The 21,610-nt window shown below is 40.3% G+C and overlaps 1 protein-coding gene across 2 annotated transcripts in view; it reads left to right on the top strand.

Annotated features, from left to right (window-relative positions):
* Nucleotides 1–720: 720 nt before the first annotated feature.
* The window catches only part of RB1CC1 (RB1 inducible coiled-coil 1), a 68,872-nt gene continuing 47,982 nt past the window's right edge, over nucleotides 721–21,610 (top strand). Inside the window, exons 1-8 of one of the 2 annotated variants that reach the window (XM_063130715.1) lie at nucleotides 721–831; nucleotides 10,205–10,326; nucleotides 12,319–12,448; nucleotides 13,002–13,128; nucleotides 13,218–13,388; nucleotides 16,145–16,347; nucleotides 17,485–17,920; nucleotides 20,791–20,961. In XM_063130715.1, the coding sequence (XP_062986785.1) occupies nucleotides 12,378–12,448; nucleotides 13,002–13,128; nucleotides 13,218–13,388; nucleotides 16,145–16,347; nucleotides 17,485–17,920; nucleotides 20,791–20,961 (1,179 nt within the window). In that variant the 5' untranslated portion in view covers nucleotides 721–831; nucleotides 10,205–10,326; nucleotides 12,319–12,377. The remainder of the gene's footprint in view (nucleotides 832–10,204; nucleotides 10,327–12,318; nucleotides 12,449–13,001; nucleotides 13,129–13,217; nucleotides 13,389–16,144; nucleotides 16,348–17,484; nucleotides 17,921–20,790; nucleotides 20,962–21,610) is intronic. The other variant, XM_063130716.1, reaches the window with a different exon arrangement.

Genomic DNA, 21,610 nt, shown 5'->3' with positions numbered 1-21,610 from the left:
ATTTGAATCCTTCTTAAAGTCTAGTATCCAGAGGTGAGGTTTGATCAGCACAGAATATTACTTCCCATGACTTAGAAACTATGTTTCTATTGACGCAACCTAAAATTGCATTTGCCGTTTCTACAGCCACATCCCACAGCTGACTGATATTCAGCTCGTGAACATCCCCAAGACCCTTTTCACACATACTATTGCCAAGCCAGGTATCCCCCCATCTTCTATTTGTGCCTTTGAGGACTATGGGAAGTACAGGTGTGTCGAAAGAGGCTCCTGGCCTCTTTGTGCTGCTTTTTTCCTGGCTGATACCCTTTTCCTGCCCTTCTTGCAACATTCCCCTCCAGCTGCGAGGAGCGATCCCGCCGGCATCTCAAGGCGTGAGCTGCACGTACGCCCAGGTCCCGCTTCTTCGGCGGCCTCCTTCGGTGCCGCTCTCTCCGCCCTCTCCTCTCTATGGTCGCCTACCCTCCCCGCCCGCTCATCCGGCCTGTGACTTACCCAGCGTGCACTGCGGCGGAAGAGAGTGACGACAATAACAAACAGCGGCGGCGAGGGCCGCGCGTAAGCGAGTGGGCCCCCCCGAGAAGAGCCAGGGCTCCCTGGCCGCTCCCCCCCCCGCGCCGCCGGTTCTCCCGCTCGTCCGGGGCCCCGCCGCCCCTCGCTCCTGCCGTTGGGGTCTCTTCCGCCGCCCTCGCTTCCGGACGGCAGACCCTGAAGCTGCCCCTGTGGAGCCGCAGCGGAGGGGAGGAGCTTCCGCGGCCGCCGGTCACCGGCGCGGGATGGTGCGCGGGGCCGCCCAGCTGTTGCTGCGGCTGTTGCTGCGGCCTCCTTCGGGTGAGTCGCGGGGCGGGGGGAGAAGCGGCGCGTCGAAGGGCGGAGGCAGCGGCTGTCAGCGGGGCGACCGACGCTCGGCCGAATGGGCAGGCGCGGGGAAGGAGCGCGGAGGGAGGAGGGCCTGCCGCTCTCCGTAAGCCGGGGGGCGCCTGTGGGGGCGCCTGTGGCGGAGGAAGCCGCCTCTGTCGAGGGGCGCTCTCCGCGTGTGTGGACGCGCCTAGAGACGGCGGTGCTAAAACCCCGGGCTCGCCTTCATCCCCCCACGCATCCCCCCTACGCGAGGTCTGGTGCCTCGCGTAGCCCGCTCGGAGGGGGACGGACTCTCTTCTTGAAGTTAACTCCAAGGGGGATGACTCAGCCCGTCAGCACTTTGCCAGTCCCGCCCACAACACCTTGTTATGAAAAGCAGGCAACGTGGTTTTAGGGTGGTGGTGGTTTTCCTTCTCTCCCTACTACGTGCCATCTGAGTTAAAGTTGTTGTTTCTGCGGGCGTCAGTGAGGAGTTTTCCCCAAACTTTTCCTTCCGCCTTGATCCCTTTTGCTTTGAAGGCCGTATGTGAATCCCAACTCGCACCCGATTTGTATTGTCTTCCGCCTCGGGCGGCTTTGGCCTAAACTATTTATTTATTTTATTTATTTATTTAAAGCATTTTTATAGCGCTGCCTCACCATTTCTGGCATCGAGGCGCTTTACAATAACATATAAAACAATTCCATTAAAACCCTCAACCCGCATTAAGACAATTCCTTTAAAACTAACCTCTTCCCCCCCTTCGTTTGTTTGTTTGTTTGTTTGTTTTTAGTTATGGTTAAAGCTTGCCAAAGGGTGATTTTGCACACCCTCACGGCGGAGACATTGGGGATCTGTTTACAAAATACACCCTTTTATTTCCCCCAGATGTCAACAGATATTTGAGAATTAAAAAGTTATACAGCAGAAAATAAGCATCACACAGTAAATAAATGTTTCATGATCCCTAGATACTAGCCTGTCTAATTCTGTTTGACTTCATTGGAGCAAGTTTAGGTGAAATCAGGTTATGCTGGGACTCTACAAAATCATCAGCAATTTTTGGCTGAAAAATAGGAGTTTTAGGGGTATCTCTCAATGTGATGGGCTTTTTCATTGGTTTTCTATTTAATGAGTTTTGACACTGACTTTTTAAAACCTTTCTTGTGTCCTTAATTTCCAGCCTTTGAGGTACATGTTGAACTTTAACAGATATAGAATGTGAAGATAAGCCTTCTCAACCAATGTTGAGAACTACATTTACTTCTCTGGACCAGTCCTCTACAGTGTGATGCTCAAATGAATTCCATAGTTTTTATGCACTATTTAGTGGACAGGTATTTGAATTTATAAAACCAATGAGTTTAGTACATTCAATGTGCATTTTAAAGAGAATAGTAATACAATTTTCTGAGAAATGTATCTTTTTTCTGTATTGATTAACAGGCACACTGTTGTTTACAGGATAAAAAGTAAATCTGTTTCCCCTCTGTTCAGTACTAAAATCTTAAACCTACAGTATGTTTTTGTAATTAAAAGAACTGGACCAGTTACTGTCATATACAAAGCTCCATGCTATAGTACCTTCTTAATGTAATGTAGACCAATATATAGCAGTTGCATAATTATTTGTCACTGAAGTTGTTTTAGCATTTAATGAATCTTCTTGGTATTTAGGGCAGGGGAAGTACTGAAATATTTCTTGAGCGTTGTATGTTGGTTGACAGGGGAATTATTTGCGCTGTGTGCTTATTGATTAGACTTTTTATTTTTGCATTGTAGCAGAAAATGTTATAACTGTTACAGCAATGTAGTTGCCACAATACAGGAAGGTGTTGATATAATCAGCATGAATTTGTTGCTGCACAGTTGTACCATATGCTATACTCTCTTGGTATTTACATTAACTGTGTGGATAGAGAGCTGGAAGTCTCATAGTCTTAAATATTTCTCTAATTTATGAGATATTTCTTTTGTTAAAAGAAATAGCATAGTAGTATGGAAAGCCAATACTCCATACCCATGTTAGGTAATCTGTACTCCATGTTTGTATATACTAATCTTCTCCAACCTGGTGCCTTCCAGATGCTTTAGTCTACGACTTCAATCACTTCCAGCCAATGGGCAGGAATCCTGGGAATTTTAGTCCAAACAATCTGGAGGACAGTAAGGCTGGTGTATGCTGTGGCTTTCATGCTCTTTAGTGGCAGTAAATATTTGATGAGTGTTCATGGATTCCATACATGGGTTTCTTTCATACAAGTCTTTTTTAATATCAGCATGAACTAAGAGATATTTTCATTCAAGCATATTTTACATTGATCCATAACTGCTTTTGGGGTGTTTAAAATCCCTAATATAAACAAAAGGTACAATCCTATGTTCACTTACCTGGCAGTAAGTCCCATTGATCTCAAACAGATTTTTGTTTGAGTAGAGATGTGTAGGAGCATGCTGTTAATCTCCCAATAGGTGCTAAATTTTAAAGTTAAATATGCTTTCCATTGACCGTGGCAATAGGAGAGTTTGGGATTACATATAAACATAATGTTGGCATGGGAGTGGGAGGAAACTATACCTGATCTTAAAATCCCTGCAAATGTCAGTTATTGGTAATACACCTTACTTATGGATGAACATTCAGAACACCTCCGTCTTTCTCTAACCCTCACAACAATTTTCTATGTTGGCTGTTTGCAAAATGCAAACGAGATTACAGATGATAAAATATTGACTTGCCCAGGACTAACAAATGAATTCTTAGCCTACTCACAATTTTGAAATTGATTTCTAGTTCCTGTCTTATCCATTGGACCATGTTCACCCTACATGATGAAGCATAGTCTTCTGTAATATGCTTAGTTCTTTGTGTTCCAAAACAGCAAAGCAATATTAATAGCAATGTTAATATTTTACTGTTAGGAAAAAATGGAAATTTCTTAACTACAGCATTATATTTTAGTACTTGAAATGTTAGGTACCTATTCTGTATATGCCTGGGGAAATTTCCTAGTTCCTCTCAAGAAATGCTTGGATGCATGAGATTTATCCAGCTCTCCTTGAGTTTTCATTGCTTCTATTTAGACATGCCCTCAGAACAGTGCTGGTTTGCACAATCAAAATAGGCACCGTGGGCTGTGGAGCATGCTGGGTGGGATTTGAATATTCAGTGCCCAGCCATGGCTTCTCATGTCATGGGAACCTGGGTGGGGGTTGCACGAGGGTTAAACAACTCTTTCATAATCCATGTCTGTTGTTGGGTTATGCGGGCTGTTGTTAACCCTTGCACAAGACCCACTGCCTGGCTTTGCACGATACAAGCCAGACATTGAATATTCGAAATGGCTGCCTCTATGTGCTGCAGTCCTCCGTGGTTTAAATAAGCTACAGTGGGTTGTTTTGATTGTGCAAACTGGGTAACTGTGGAGTACCTCAAAGGAAAACTTGGGACATGTCACTGCATAAGAGTAGAGCAGTGTAAAGATGAAAAGTAAAATATTTCTGTATGAAGAGCAACATTTGAAAAGATGGAAAGACCAAGAGAAAACTTTTTTTTAAATAATAATTTCTCACTAGAATTTGTCAGCAAAATGTGATTTATCCTTTTTCTTGTTTTTATTTCTTATATTAAGATATGTAGAAACTGACCATCAACTAATAATTCCTTTCAAGAAATATTGTTTCCTTTTCACCAGTGATAGGAATGGCATTTGGTCATAGATTATGCAATTAAAAGTATGCCTCTTAAGAAGGTGAAGCAAACTTTATTTGTATAAAGTTTTAGCATTATATAATTGATTGGTGTATGTGACAGCTACAGTTAAAGAACCTCGTTATCCGAACTTTAAAAATAGTTTTGCCCAAACTCTTTTATGGGATCAGATTATCATGCCATAAAGGGGTGGCATGAAACAAAAGTGACTAGATGTACGTAACCGTAAGTGTGCAGTGATGTGATACTATTGTAGTAAACTGGAAAGGGGAATGCTTGGCATGGCAATCTTGTGATCTACACTGGAGTTTATATTGGTGTAAATAGCAAGGATTGTATTATGTATTATTTTATTTAATGTATATCCCATATTTCTGTTGAAAAATGGCAATCAATATGGCTGACAATAATCTGGATTAAAAACTAAATCTTAATTAAAATATAGCATAAAAACAAATAAATTAAAAACATAGTTAAGAACACAAGAACAATGAAGAAATGGGCAGCACCAACCAAGTCGCCAAGCATTTTATATGCCAAAGGCCTGCCTAAATAGAATAATCTTTGCTTAGAGGTAGGAGGACAACAGATAAGGGGCCAACCTAGCCTCCCTCAGAAGGGAGTTCCAGAGCCTTAGAGTAGCCGTATTAATATTTATTTCATTTCTAATAGCCAAATCTCTGAGCAGTTTACAGATGTACATAAGATAAAATACAGCATAAATATACAAAATTTAAAACAATTTAGACAACTAAAAACAGTTTCAATAGAATACTAGACCTGTTTAGATGGCTGGCATAAGTGCCCCATCATATGCTGTTCAATGCTCAGGAGTAGAGGACAGTCTTAACCTGGCACTGAAAATATGTTGACGCCAGGCGGGTCTCAGTGGGGAGCTCATGGAGAAGACCTTCTTTCATGTCTATTAAATATGCCTCTGATGGTGGTGTATTGAAAGAAGGGCCTCCCCAGAAGATCTTAAAACTTGGGCAGGCTTGTATGGGAGGCCAAGTGGCTAGGAGGCCAGCATGTCTCTGTGTTTCCCTAGTAGTAACATCTAAAGCATAGTAATAGCATTTCAACCACAGGCAGTATGGCAGTGATAGAACATTGTACCAAGGAGTTGTCACCAATTGTCATTGCTCCTGATGATGCTTCTACATTAGCCATGCATGGTAGGCACCAATCAGCATGTGAGAGCAGGATCATTGAAATGATGTCACCGAAATAATTTTATATACAACATTCAAGCATGCAGCAAGGAAATGACTCGAGCAGAGTATCTCAGTGGAGAGAGGGCAGTAACTGGTACCTGCAGCCACAACCTTCTGGGGCCCCTCCCTGGGTACTCCACACATTTATTTATTTGTTTATTGCATTTTTATATTGCCCAATACCCAAAGCGCTCTGGTCGCTTTACAAGTAACTCATTTGCTGGTGGAAATTGTATTGACAGTTAGGGAAGGATAGATTGCCATTCCTTTCACAGTGGTCAGCCAGTATCATGGCCAAGTGGCTAAGAGGCCTGCATGTAGAACCCATTTGTGATATGTTGTCTAGGAAAAGGGTTAGAATCCTGCTGCAGGTTCCACAAAGACAGTTTACATATGCCTACATACAACAGGTACAAAAGAGATGTGCAAACACATAAAGCTTTTACACTTAAAGGTAGTCTAAAAATAATTTAAAGTAAAAAATAAAGAAAAAAATGTCTGTTAATGTCTGTGTGATGGGAACAAGCATTTTGCAAGGGAAAGGATGGGGTCCACAAAGTTAAACAATGCATACTAGTAGTCCTCAGCTGGTGGGTCACAACCCAAAAGTGGATCGCGAGATCAGTCCAGATGGGTTGCAGCAATGCTGTTGTCGCCACATTGTGCAATTGTGAAAGTGGTTGGTTTCCAGCTCCTTGCATTCTTAAAGAAATACTTGTGATTTGGGGCTTTTGTTGAATTTGTTCCCTAGTGAGTTCTTGTTTATTTTCTACATTTGATCAGATTTTCTTACTTTCTATTGATTACTTTTTATGACTAATATAGCGATTTAACTACACTGACTTCCTTAACATAGCTATTGCACTACTCTTGCAGCCTTTTTAACTTATTCCCATCCCATACATTTATCTGAGCTTTTATTGTAGTGATTTTAATCTGTCTCCAACATTCCTAATAGTATTTAGGTCTCCAGACTTTCCCCTTCAAGTTCCTTTTAACAAATTACCCCATGTTTGAGAACTTGCCTCTTCTGAAATGAAATGTGACTGTGCTGAGCATCCTATGCAGTTCTCCAATCATATGTATGCTGAACTGGATAGGGTTGATTATTTAAGTTTTGTAATCCTGATGTCATTAATTGGATTCCTGGACACTGCTCAGGAGTGAGTGAAAGATTACTGTTCGTCTTTGGCTGCATCACTAACAATTCCCAAATCTTCTAACCTATACCTTGAAAGGTTATCCCTTTGTCATAACCTGGATATGCATTTAATCCAGCCTACATAATAATGGTAGTGGCAGCAGTTTCATGTTTTGGCTATTTTCTTAATTTTATTTCTTAACCTCAAAATCACCAGCAAAGCTTTGGTCTGAGTCAGATTGAGGGGAGCGGGGGAATATGATTTTCCCAGTCCAATTTTCAACCCATAGTTCTGTGAATAAATTTGTTTCCCATAAGGTTTCTACTTTATTGTTCTCAATGCCCTGCATTACACACAGAATGCCATTTCAAATGACATTGCAACCGGGGTCATTGCAACCAACGCTATCCTTTCAGTAGATTTAATATACAAGAATTACTTCATCCAGTTAATTATTACCATTCCCCCAATTTATTTATGTCGTCAGCATATTTATATTTTCTTCTAATATCAAACATCTTACCCATCTGAGGTGTCTAGCATATAAAAGTCTTGATGTTCTTCTTTATATGACATTATTGCATGTTTTTTGTTCTGGTTTTGACTGTTTAGTTCTCTGTTTCCTTTCTATCTTTAGACTATGGTGGACAATCTGTGGCCCTGCAGATCTTGTAGGACTCAAGTTCCATCAGCTCAAGCCAGCGTGGTCAGTGGTTGAAGAGGGTGGGGTTTGTAGTACACATTTCCCCCGCTCCTGCTTTAGACCTTTATCCAGTTCAGGATGGTAGTTATTTAGAAGATCTGATCTGAGGCAGAGGTTTATCCCCAAGTAGCCTGTCTTCCTTTGCTTACCTGTGTGATGTGCCTTGTCTTTGCATCCTCAGTTGCAGAAAAAGAGCCAAGGTTTCTGTTGGCTGTTTGTATCTGACATTCTGAGACAGAGTACCTATTAGGCAGCTTTCCCTAACCTGGTGCCCTCCGGATATTTTGGACTGCAACTTCCAGAATTGTTGATCATTGGCCGTGCTGGTTGGGATTGGAATTTGAAGAGTACCAAGTTGGTGAATGCTGCTGTACAGGGTTTGAGATTAAAAGAATTATCCATCTGCCTGTACTACTTTGTTAGTCTTGGGTGTAAATCATTTGTGCATAGCTCTCGCTTGTGTATTCTAAATTCTCTAAACATGAGGGCAGAGTGAAGTGGCCCTGTTTGTACCTTATGAGTGCTGTTTCTTTACTGAGGTGCATATACTACTGGTGTGGTGTATTTGAATACAGTGTTAGTCAAGATTCTATATGGCTGTGTGTGGGAGGGAAAATAAAGGAGGTGTGTGTGTTCTCAGTGTCTTTAGTGGGTGTGTATTAATCGTGACAGCTGCTTTGCTGACATGACAGCAGTATAAGCATGATCTAGGCCTGGTGGAGGATAGGATGCCAACTAAGCTGGTCACTCCTCTATTCCCCACTAAACTCCCATTTTTCTGCCCATTTCCCTGGGTTGTGAACTGTATGCATTTAAAACAATGTTGATAGAAATTTCTAGTGGTGTAACAATGTCATATCATTGTATTTTCACTACACTGATATAACCTGGAAATGCGCTAGTATAGAGGACATAGCTACAATCCTATCATTATCTGGACAATATAACTTGAGGATAGAATTGCACTGGTAATCTCTTTATATTCTTTATTATGACCCTAAGCACAATAACTCATTGAATGAGTCTGACAAAGAGTGTTGGAAACGATGATGGAAGCAAAATCAGGTAATGTTGAAGACAGTGTTTCCATCATGCAGCAGAAATACATGGTGAAATTAACCATAGTTTAGGTGTGACGTCTAAAATGGAGTGAAATTTGTACTCTGAACATGGCGTAGCTATGATATTGTAGTCTATTTGTTGTATATGCTAAATACTTCTGAAAACAAATTCTGAACACTTTACAAGTTAAAAATGTTGAAGAAATGTAATAAACATACAGATTCAAAGCAAAATATTGGTCATAAATCCACATTGTGTGTAAACTGTGACTCGTTGAACGTAGTGGCAACCTATGGAATTGGGCCGTGAGTGAGCACACTACTTCCCACTCACTTGCAGCTTTGCGTCCAGTTCAGTAAGCAACCCAAGAACTCCCCCATTCCTGGCTTGTTTGTGGCAATGTCTGAACCCAAAGCTCTGGAATGTTGAGGAAGAATCAACCCAGGCTTTTTACCCAACAAAAATCATGTGCACTTGGCCCTGACTAACCATGGATTAATTAATTAATCCATGATAAGTCATTATGTGCAAATTGGGTGTATTCTGTGGTTTTAAAATAAAAGAATTTCAATAAATGTATGGGCTATGTGCTACCTCCTGAATCAGAAGCAATAAGCCTATATATACCAGTTGCTGGGGGACATGAGCGGGAGGGTGCTATTCCACCGTGTCCTGCTTGTGGGTCCCTGGTCGACAGTTGGTTGGCCACTGTGAGAACCAAGTGTTGGACTAAATGGACCATTGTTCTTATCTAGCATGCCTGTTCTTACGTTTTGACCTTAACACAGCCCAAATCATACAGCATTGCTTATGTGGTCTAAAATGATCTAGTGTTAACTTATTTTAATGTTGCCACTTTCTATAATATCAAACAGAACTTTTTCTATACTGTCACACAGATTAACAAACTGGGAATGATCAACTGTTATAATTGCTAGTTTCGTCAGAAACTTTGTTCCAGATACAGTTATGTAACCACTTTACAAGGAGATTCCATTTAGTTACCTTAGCTAATAATGGTTGGTTGATCCAGCTCCATGCAATCTTCATGAAAAATCTCTGCCTCAATCACTGAAGAACTACTTTGTCAATACTGGATGGATCTTACTGGTCTTACTAATTAGTCTTACTGTCGCTTCCTTCTGAATTCCTCTATGCAGTAAATTAGGCATAGGTATGTGTCAGCAATAGGCTGACTTACAAAGTTGAATTTGCTATTTTAACTTTGGTAAAATTGTTGCATTGGTCATGCAGTGCTGAAATAACTTCATTGATATTTTCAGTGTTAGTGTTCGTTAGTCTCCCACTTGTCACCTGTCTACTCCACCTAATGTATATTGCAAATGTTCTGGGCAGGGGCTCTATGGTACTATTTTAGTTCTATACAGCATAACAAGTTTACCATTGGCAGTAAATAAATGAGCTGTAGTAGTAGTTTCTGAAGTGTAGTGGTGTGTTGCTTATTTGAATTGTCATTGTTAACTAACTACACAATTACACACAACTGTCTTCCTTCTTTTCACTTTACAGGTCTTTGATGCTCTGCATTTAATAGAAGTTTCACTCTCTTGCCAAAGTCAATTGAGGAAAATAAGTTGTTTTGAAATCCGTCTGTTCTTAAAAACAGTGGTACCTCCATGCAGTGCCTGAAGGTAAATGTTTCACGCAGCAGAACAAAGACTTCAAAATAAAACTCATTAACATATGATTCACAACAGCTTTTTTTTTTAGGATTTCATGTTAAGTTTTGTTTTATTGTTGGAAAGTCTCAGTTGGTGTCCTGTTTCCGTATTAATTAAACAAATAATTAATTAAACAAATAATGATTCCGCCTGACTGTTTGGGCATGGCAGTGACTCTGGCCAGCATATATCAGGGATTCCTCTTAGGTCTTCAACATGTGGCTTAAGTGAACTACATGTGCCCACATTGTGGAGTGATGTTGGAAGTGTCACAGCAAGAACTACAGATAGACTAGTGTGGGTTAGAAATGCCCACAGCTGTTACTTTGTACAGCCCACAGAGTTTGGCTTGGTATACGGCAAGCATCTAGTCATGGAAAGCTAACCAATATCACCATACAGCCCATCTGCTGGGGCAAACATTGATGGGTCTGTCAAAAAGCTTTGGCTCCTTGGTGCAAATGGATATTGTGAACTGTTCCTGCAGCCTGGGAGTGTGGCCGGCATCCTATCACCTGAGCGGAGGCCTTGAGGCACACCCCAATATCGCTTAAGTGGATCTCTCGCTGGGAAACCCTTTCCATTGAATCTCTGGTATGGATTTGACCCAATGCTGCAGTGCCCATACAGAATTATCAACAATGCAATTAAATGAGGCCACCAGTGAGGGAGGAAGCAGCAGCCAGGCACCTCTCCATCGTGCCTGGGTCCAGCTCCAGCTGAGAGCCCCCTCCCTCCTGCTACCAACTGTCAACTGTAACTGCTGAACTTCGCAACTAAGATTGTAGTGCCTGAATTTGCTTTCCTTCCCCCCCCTCCTCCTCCCAATCCCCTTTCCTTTTGTGTCATGTCTTTTAGATTGTAAGCCTGTGGGCAGGGACTGTCAAGAAATACTTTTGTAAGCTGCTGTGAGAGCCTTTTTTGGCTGAATGGCAGCATAAAAATGCTTAAATAAATAAATAACAAACTGCTAATGTTGCTATCAGGAATACCCACACCCTTATGAGAGCAATTGTGAATGTGGGTAAAATTCCTTCCAGGCCCTGTCAAATAGCAGTAACAAATATTCAAACTTTGGCAGGTGGATGGCAGAGTCAGCGAGGGCAAAGTCAAAGATCTGTGCTAAGCATACTATTTATGCCCCCAGGGAAAAAGGTTCTCTCACTAGTCTACCCTGAAGCCCCACCCATAGGAGTCAACCAGTGCAGTTTGGCTGGGCAGTAATCCCACTCAGAAGGAGTAATAGGGAGTCCTCTTGCTCCCCTGCAGACCCACACATGCTGGAAACAACGAGGGGTTAATTTTTGGTAGTGGGACCATGAAGAAAGGTTTTGTTTTTGGTTTTTTATTGAGAAAATTGGTGTTATTCAACACTGTTATTAGCAGACTTGCCCAGAAAGGCAAATATGTGGAAGTAATGCAAACACTCAACGTGTAGAATCTGCTATTGGTGTGTGTGTGTGTTTATATCCTGCTTCCAACCAGCAAGGATAACACACACATGGAGCTTTGCATATACTATCCACCCCTCCCAGATGACATCTAGTTACCAGGGTCTGGGTCAGACATTGTGTGAACACAAGAGTCTAAGATGGAAGAGGCGGGATAGATTGGTAATACAGTAAAACTCTAGCTCCTATAACTGTACTGGTTTTTAGATTCAGGGTGATCATTAATACAAAAGATTCTGACTTTCCAGTTCCCAGTATGTAACAGTTGAACCCATAATTCCTATCAGAGATTACCACACACATACTGTGTCTTGGATCTATCCCCTACTCTAAGTTTGTCAGGGGCTGCATACACACACACACACACACACATTTCGCAATTCATAGCTGCACGTTAGGATTTCCTGCCCCCTGCATGAATGGTCTTGCCTTAAGTATTGATACTGTGAGGGCCTTTCAAGTTGACAATGATTTTTATATTTATGAAACTAATACTTGGTTTTCTTTGCAGTTCCTAAATAATAAACACAAAGTCAAAGGTGTAAACTTCAGGAACCTAAAGAAGTCAACATGAAGTTATATGTATTTCTGGTCAACACTGGAACTACCCTTACTTTTGACACGGAACTTGCAGTACAGAAGTAAGAACATCTGGTCTTCTAAGAGAAGCCTGTTGCTAGACTGATCATAGCAAAACTATCTCAAAGTTACAGTATATGCTGTGTCTGGGACTTAGAGCAAAACTACTGTTAGAGTGCACCTATAGATGTAGTGTGAGAACTTTTCTATAGGGCTTGGGAAATATCAAAACCTGTTGAATAAGTGCACTTTCTGTTAAGATGAGATGTCGTAAGCTTTGGTAGAACCCATCTCCTTTGTCTTTGCTTGAGCTTCTTTATCCTCTATCAATATCTCTGTAAAGCAAGGAAGATGGTGCTGTAGTTAAGGCAGGGGAACTGCATTGGTTACAATTTGTTTTTAAACAGTTGGGGTGGCTAGTTGGATAGAATGGCAATTCCAGTGGGTGAATTCTTTGGCACTGCCCTTAATTTTCTGTAAGAAACTAATGTTTGGATAGCTGAAATTAAGCATTATCTGTATTATGTATTTAATATTTAAGTATTAGTTAATGCAACTTTTATGAAAATCAGTGGAATATACTCAGACTTCATTTTGTTTAATCTTTTTACATAGTGTGGCAGATCTTAAACAGGCAATCCAAACCAAGTACAAGATTGCTATTCAGCATCAGGTACTGGTTGTCAATGGAGGAGAGTGTATGGCAGCTGATAGGAAAGTCTGTAGTTACAGTGCTGGAACGGTAAATATTCACTTCTGCTTTCATTCTTTCATTTCAAAACAAATTCTGAAAAAGACAAGGAAACAATAATATTTTTTATTTTAACGCAGGATACAAATCCGATTTTTCTCTTCAACAAAGAAATGATCTTATGTGAACGTCCTCCAGCTATCCCCAAAACGACATTTTCAGCAGAAAATGAGATGGAATTAAAAGTTGAAGAATCTCTTATGATGCCTGCAGTTTTTCACACGGTAGCTTCACGGACACAGCTTGCTGTGGTAAGCAACTTCATATATGTTTAAAACAACTGAACTTTATTAAAGCATTGAGTACTCAGTAAAATTTCCAAATAGAAAATAGTCTGAGTGTGTGTTAAAGCATAATTTCATGATACAAATATTTTACTTTTGGTGCTCTTCTGTTTCATTTTGTGAGGGTTAAATTAATAAAGTTTAATGTCTCTTAGATATAATGACAAGCCAGGGTATCATAAGACAGGTTAAACTTGTGTGGATGAAGGGATGGACTATGTAGTTGGTGGGAAAAGTGTGGTCTCATGGAATTGTGATCCTTTAATCCTGATTAATAGCAACCGAACACTGCGTCTGCACCAGTCCTTAGCAGTTCCATTTTCTTTCATAGTATCTTCTTTTCTGAATTATGTTTTTTTTTTAAATGGATGCCCACCCGATGCTTGCAATAGTGATGCATCAAAAAATGTGGGGGTGGGGTTGTGGGGAGAGGAGTGGGGAAACTGCATATGCAATGCAAATGCTCTCTGCTATTTATGGGAGTAAGAGATGCCTGGGTTGTATCAACACTATATAAGTTTTTCATGTGGTTGCAGAACTGAGAAACTTGGCTATGCATTTTACATGCTTAGATAAGAGTAGCTGTCATACATTTTTTCTTGATTGGGTGGGTAAAATCATTGGGAACAGGGTATGCAGTTCTGGATCAAACCAAAAGTCCATCTAGTCCAGCACTAAAAGTAGCCAGTCTGATGCTTCAGAGAAACTTGAAAAGCAGCACATGATGAATAGGAATCATAGCTCAATGGGAGAGACAGAGCTTTGACTGTAGAATGTCCCAGTTCAGTCCCAGGCATCTCCAGGTAAAAAGATCAGGTGATGCGTGGAGGAAACGGCCTCAGACCCTGGACAGTTGTTGCTCCTGGAGACAATACTTAGCTAGATAGAAAAATGGTATAAAGCAGCTTCCTCTCTTCCTAAATGGCCACACTCCTGTTGTTTCCCCCTGATATCTAGTAATAAAAGATTAAGCTGTCTCTGAATATGACAAAATTTCCTATGTGTATTTGTTTACTCCTTGATATCATAATGTCCTATGGCAATGAATTTCATAATTTAATTCACTATTGGAAAAGTACTTTCCCTACTTGTCCTGTGCTTGCTGCTAGTCAGTTCCATTTGCAGACCCTGGACATCCTGATTGAGAGATGATCGTTTCTCATATTCAGTGTAATCTACTCGAGAGAGCAGCTGCAAAGTAAATAAGTGGGTAGTCACTGCTTTTAAAATAAGTTTTTGAGTATTACATAGATTCATTGGTAATATGCTACAAAGTAACAAAGAACAAATAAAACATTTCCACCAGTAGCTGTAGTTGAGTTTATATTCCTATATGTGGAAATTGCTTCTCTTCAGGGTATGCCATCAAAGGTTTTTACACTGGGATGGGTATATCTGACAGCCTCTTCATTGTAGCAGAGCTTAATGTAATGTGGAATGTGTAACAACTTATAACCTTCCAACATTGCACATCAGACTTTTTTTGGCTGCTTTTTAATGATTGCTCATTTGCTATGTATTTTTTAAGAGACTGAGTTGCATCAGAATTCTTAAACGAAGATGTTTTAAATATAGGGTATCCAAGAATTTTGGGTTACTGTTATTTTCTTTCATGGCACAAAGTCCTTCAGCAAGCCCAAAGGGTTTGAAACTGTTACAAATAGCTTGCGGCCTCTGAAAATTTCTTTTTTTAAAATTGCACAGTTACTATTCCTGCACACATCTCTAACATCTTGCCTATTCCTAGTCTAATCTTTGTAAGGACAGAAGGTGGAAATGACTCTGCTTTAGTGTACTCTGTTGTTGTATTATCATGGCGTTTTTGGCCAACTTCAATTATGGGGGATGCAGGCTGCTAAGATTGACTTCAGGAGCCTGGGGTACATTTAATAGAAATTTTATTTTCTTTAAAGCATTTGTTTTCCTCTGCAGCCCCAAAGATCATTAACAAACTGAGATTGTAGGCCTGCAGGCCTACAATCTAAAAAAAAAAAAAGGCACAAAGGACAAGGGAATGGGGGAGGGAGAAGGTTAAAAAAAGAAGAAGCAAATTTAGGCACCAGTTCTAATGACCCATTAACACTCATTTGCATCCAGCAAGGTTAGTGACCTCCTTCCCAAATATGTACATGGCCTCTTGTACTGTGCACCTTTTCACACTAGCCATCTGTAGTGAGAAACCTAAATTCTTAGCATCTATATTCCCTTGCCCTTTCTTGATTTGGGGGATGGGGACACAAGTGGGAATCCTGTTTAAGATTTTGAAAAGAAATCCTGTACAGAAACAATGGAGTTCATTGTTTGTTGAGTTTGTCATATGCATATTCTGGAAGTCTTAGACTTACTAGCCAGTGGGTGAGAACCAAACCCAGCATAGACAGCCAATGGGGAAATACTCAAAATGGCAGAGGGGTATGCTTTCTTCTCATCTAATCTCTTCCTCTGCTGTTGTGTAATTAAACATGGTGGCTTTCTGAATTGTGTGTATTTTAGCATATAATCTTTTAATATGCTTTTGCAGGTCCTTAAAAGTGCACATCTTGTATAAAGTCTTTGCAGCTAAGAATCACATTCTTCCTGCTAAGAAGTATCCATTATATGATTTCAGTATTCCATATTGCTTCTTTTGGAAATGTCTGTTATTTTGCATCAGTTCCGCAACAAGTAAATATGAATGTCTGGTGTGATAACCCTTTGATATTTGTAATGTTATTTTGGTACAGGAAATGTATGAGATTGCCAAGAAACTTTGTTCCTTCTGTGAAGGTCTGGTCCATGATGAACATCTACAGCACCAAGGCTGGGCTGCCATAATGGCAAATTTGGAAGATTGCACATATTCTTACCAAAAGCTGCTTTTCAAGTTTGAAAATGCGTATTCAAGTTACCTGCAGTCCATAGATGATATTAAGCTGAAACTTACACAGTAGGTTTGCCATTAGACTCCTCAATAAGAAGCTACTTCTGCGCTGTCGCTTTACTGAAAACGAAGGTTTTATGATTTTGTACATTTTTAGTAAATTTAATTTTAACACAATTGTTATGATGTCAAGGGGGGTTGTACTAGGTGAAATTATAAATAATGCTAACAGTAATATACAAATACCTGATTCTGTAGGAATTAAGGCTACATTCCTATGTACACTTCCTTGGGAGTAAGTGTCATTGAATTCAGTATATATAGCATCACACTGGAAGAAATGCAATTTTTTCCTATTTTTTTCCTTCAATTAAGAAGCAAGTAGGATGCTTCTTAATTGAGTAAGTGTTGGCTGCATTTGTGGGCAAATATTTAGAAACCTCTTCATGTAACTGGTTGAATAAAATTACACAATGCTATATATGTCTATTCAGAATTTCTATCAGGCTTACTCACCAGAGTGTATAGGATCGCAGCCTTCACTTTTTAATTTCAAAGTGTTCTCTCAAGCAATGCACAATTCATGTTTAAGTGATTTGTGATCTACTCTTCAGATTTTTTTGTACATATTCCTTGGACAAATAATTAAAGAATAATAAAAAATAGGCTGTTGGGATGGCATCTTGAAAAATTGAATTACTGTGTATTCAACAATACTTTCTATACCATGTGTATTGACAAAATCCTGCAATGATAAAATTTAATCTTGTTCCAACTGTGCAAATATTTATAAATCACTACTTGGTTTCCTGATTTTACATATAGATATACATCTCAAATTTTTTGATAAGTAGTGTTTCTGATATGTATGTAGTCAAAACTAAGGACTATATACAACATTATGCGACTGGACTTCTACTTGTGCACATAGAATTTCTCTTCCCCTCCTTCCCTTCCCCAATACCCTAATTTGTTTTAAGAGGGTCCCCAAATCCTCTGAATAATTTTGGATGGGTACAACCCAATGTCATAGTGTAGTTGGAAATACACTTCAGTACTTGATCATATGGGAATTACTTAATTTGTTTGAATTTGGTAGACTTGAGTGTAAAATTGTAATGGAGACATGTTAGAGAGCATATTGTGGCACTGTGGTTTTGATTGTTTATACTTAATATGGGTTTCTGTGTTCTTTTTCCCAAGCTTAGGGGCTGCTGTTTCTATTATGGCCAAGATCCCACTGCTGGAGTGCCTAACCAGACATAGTTACAGGGAATGTTTAGAACGACTGGATTCTTCTACTGAACATGGAGGGACAGAAAGTGAAGACACTGAGAATGAGAAGTCTGCTGAAGCGATGCATTCTCCTGATATGCTTAAAATGAACAAGAAATCTCTATTGGCATCATTTTGCAAATCAGTAGAACACCCAGCCCCAGATGGCACACTTTCTGAAAAAGTGAATGAAAATAGGGAAGCCAGTCCAAATCCTTCAGTCCAGGACAGTGATGCTTCAGTGGAGCTTAAAGAGAATGATCTGCCTTCTTTCAATGTCTCCCTTTTAGACTGGATAAATGTTCAAGATAGACCTAATGATGTTGAATCTTTGGTCAGAAAATGTTTTGATTCTATGAGCAGAGTAAGTTAACACTTCTAAGAATGGCATTGTGTTCTCTTACAGTGTTTTGAATTATGGCTTTCCGTCATGATACTAGCTGTAACTATTTTTCTTAGAAATAAAGGGGGCTAGATCCAGTTTTTCCCTTCCATAAATGGAAAGGCTCCTTTTCTTCAAGATGGGACATAAATCCAGCAGAGCCTTTCGCTGGAGGAAGTAGGGAGGTAACTTTTGTTGATCTCCCCCCCCCCCCCCAACCGGCTGCCTCCCGAGCAACCTTCCAGTTCCAGATATTTGAGGAATACAGGGGGGTGCCGGGGAAAGGAGCAATCGGCAAAAATCACCCTCATGTCACAGGAGCATCCCATTAGCAGAGTTCCACTCACTGCTTCTGAATCAAGCCCATTGGAAAATTCGTACCTGGAGCTCTGAATGAGTCATAGTTGCACACTCCTCTTTCTGCATCTTTTCATGGAATGTATTGTGTTGTGTAACATGTTGCTGTTCTCATTAAAAAAAAAGGAAAAAAAGAAGCAAAGCTCATGAACAGAGATTGTTTTCAATCAGAGACGGTCATTTCCCTTTCACGATCAGCTGATCACCTGAGACCCCAGGTGGGGCCACTGGCTGCTATTGTTGCCATCAGAAAATGGAAGGCAATATTGGGACCACTTAAGATTTGACTATGTTATCACAACACATGAACTCCTAAACTATAGGGTTGCATCCAGATTCACTCTTCTGCCAACAGGAGGGCATTAGATCCAGCAGAGGCTCCTGCTGGAGGAAGGGTGGAATGAGATGCACTTTTTGTTGATTTTGCACACATACACACCCAGCTTCCAGAGGGTTTCCTAAATTTCCAGAAGAGTTTTTAGGGGAACATAGGGGAGCTTCTACTCCATAGTTCCATCCAATTTTGTGCTGGCAGGAGGGAGTTTGTGGAAATGCATTTCTCTGTCAGCTCCCAGAAGCCCCTGAAAATGCTGCACAAAGGATTGGAGGATCGTCCTGAATAGTGTGAGTTGTGGTGTAGGAGGAAGGGGAAACCTGAAGATTAGGGTGAGGTGCTCCCTATGAATGGGAGCTCAGCCTGCTAGTGGAATGACAGTGTTGGATGCAACCTGCTGTTTTTTATTAACCACAGTCTCCCATTATGCCCAAACATTGTTTCAGGACCGCAGTTAGAATAATTACATTTAGAATAAGCCAGTTTCCTGGCTTATGACTTCTGACATAATTCACATGTAAAAACAAACTAATTGGTTGTCAGAGATGTATGGCCCCTAGTCCACTTTACAGCATGATCGAGTCCTCCATAGGTAGCATAGCATGGCAAGCAAACCCAGGCTGCTGGGTCGTTTAGGGGTTAGGGTTAACCCCTAAACCCCAGCAGTTAATCCCTCAGCCCTATTGGAAGTTGTTTCTTGATGTTATTCGTGGGTTAACCTACTGTTACTTAAGTTAATTTTGGGTTGTTTAACCCACAAATAACCCCTAGTCTGTGCATTGTGAAACAACCTCAAATTGGAGGTTGGTTATGCAAAGTAGCAGCAGCTCACGCACAGCAAGCGACCCAGCAAATCGTGGTTTAATTAACCCATAATTTGCTGCCATGATGTGCAAAGAGGGCCATTCTCGCTGCAAAAGCCTAGCCTTTGTAGTAATGTGGCAAATAATCTAACATTTACTTTTGTTTGTGTTTTTTTCTACTCCATTTGGGGTGGGGGTAGGGGGGAACTAAAGTCTGGAAGTCAGATATCTTCCTGGATTCTTTTAGCATTTACTGAAACAAATCAAAATGTTTCTGTTTAGAACTGTAATACTTCAGGATTGTAATTTATTTGAGTGTCTCAGAGGCATTGCTTGCATGACATCTTGTTAAATGTCTTCGGTATTAATCAGGGGTAGTATAATTGGTTGTATGAGTGGAAGACAGATTGCACAACCTGTTTCTTTCCCTTTATCCCCTGAAAACCCTCTCCGGTGTGGGTGGGAGTGGAGCCTTCCTGAAAAGTAGAAGCTGTATCATACAGGCTGCAGTGCAAGTGAGGAATTGTCTGCAGTTTGATGGAGGGATATTGTGCCCTTGCACTGCAGCCCTGCACAACAGCCTGCACTGTTCAGAAGGGCCACCAAACCAGGGAGAGGAGGAAAATAGTGATTCACAAGCTGCCTTTTGTTTGGTCAGTCCCTGGATGCAACCAGTACAACTTGGAAGGTAAAAGTAAATTTTGTATTGTATTTAAACTGCCCACAGAATGTCTCTTGATGGGTGGTCATATAAATTTAATAAGTAAATTAAATAAATGCGTGGCCACAGGGCCTTCTGTGTGGTGGCACAGATGTGTATCTTTACACATAACTAACTTTGACTAAGTAGGGCCAATGCAAAACATGGATCAGAAGAGATACTATGAATCTTCCAAATCACAATCCTGGAAACTTAGGTCTGTTTTACCAGTTACTTGGGGTTGTAAAAGGCATGATGGGCACATGGTCTAGAAATGGTAAATATATGAGGACTGACTTAACCCAAAAGACCAGAAGAAATAAATATTTTAAAGAGACCATTGTTTTGTTAAAAAGAAACAAAGGCTGAAGTCCTCTGCACACTTTCCTGGGAGTAAGCTCCGTTGAACGCATTGAGACTTCCAGAAAAGTATGCTTTAGGATTACACTGTTACTCAAAGCACTAATTAGAGTATTTGTTTTTTCCTAATTAGTTTAAAATTGTTTAACATTTGCAGGCTTTCACACCATATTGTATTTTTCACAGACAAAGCCTAAATGAATTTGAAACGTTACATATATAGATTTTTTTACCTCCGTTTGTAGTATCTTTTACATTAAAAGTGATTATTCATACCATTTACCTTCTTGTTTTTCAGCTTGATCCAAGGATTCTTCAGTCCTTTTTGGCAGACTGTCGACAAACGATTGCCAAATTAGATAATCAGAACATGAAGGCCATTAAGGGACTTGAGGACAGGCTTTATGCATTGGACCAGATGATAGCTAGCTGTAGCAGACTGGTAAATGAACAAAAAGAACTTGCTCAGGTAACATTACTGATAAAAAAAAAATTAGCACAACAGGTGGAGATGCACTGTTTCTCTACATTGTGTTAAAATCTTTCTGTAACATCACAAAATTCATACTTTAGAATTAAATTCTAGATTACATCTGTTTATTCCAGGCAGTGTGTTGGTTTGTATTAGAACATGTATTTGAAGTCCCGTCTTTCTTACGGTAAACATGGGTAACCTGAATAACAGTTATCAGAAGACTAGTTAAACTAGACCTGATCGTTGGGGATGAGGGAATACTTCTCCAATGGGAAAATGCTCTTCTCTTCATGTCTGTGCATGAAGAGAAACACATTAAACAAAACACAGTGATATGCTGATATAGGAAATGTTCATTGGCAAGGAAGTACCCAGTGCGGAGTTGGAGCTTGACCACCCACAAGAGCTTTTCCATTTATTTTCTTGGAAAGACTCACTCTTTGCATTCATTACTTCATTGATTACTCAATGTAATCACAGTAACTTGGACTGGACAATAATGCAAAATAGTATGAGCGATGTCAGAGCATTCCCAATGGTGTTGTTTTAGTTCCCAGTTCTGCAGAGTACTAGACAAAGGTGGCAATCAGTTCCCTGCCCCTCCCCTCAACAACAATATTGCTTTGGTTGATTTATTGTCCTT

This window comes from Elgaria multicarinata, chromosome 7 (assembly GCF_023053635.1).
Source record: "Elgaria multicarinata webbii isolate HBS135686 ecotype San Diego chromosome 7, rElgMul1.1.pri, whole genome shotgun sequence".
NCBI classification, from domain to species: domain Eukaryota; kingdom Metazoa; phylum Chordata; class Lepidosauria; order Squamata; family Anguidae; genus Elgaria; species Elgaria multicarinata.
Note: the sequence above shows the minus strand (reverse complement) of the source record. Positions and strands in the feature narration are given on the sequence as shown.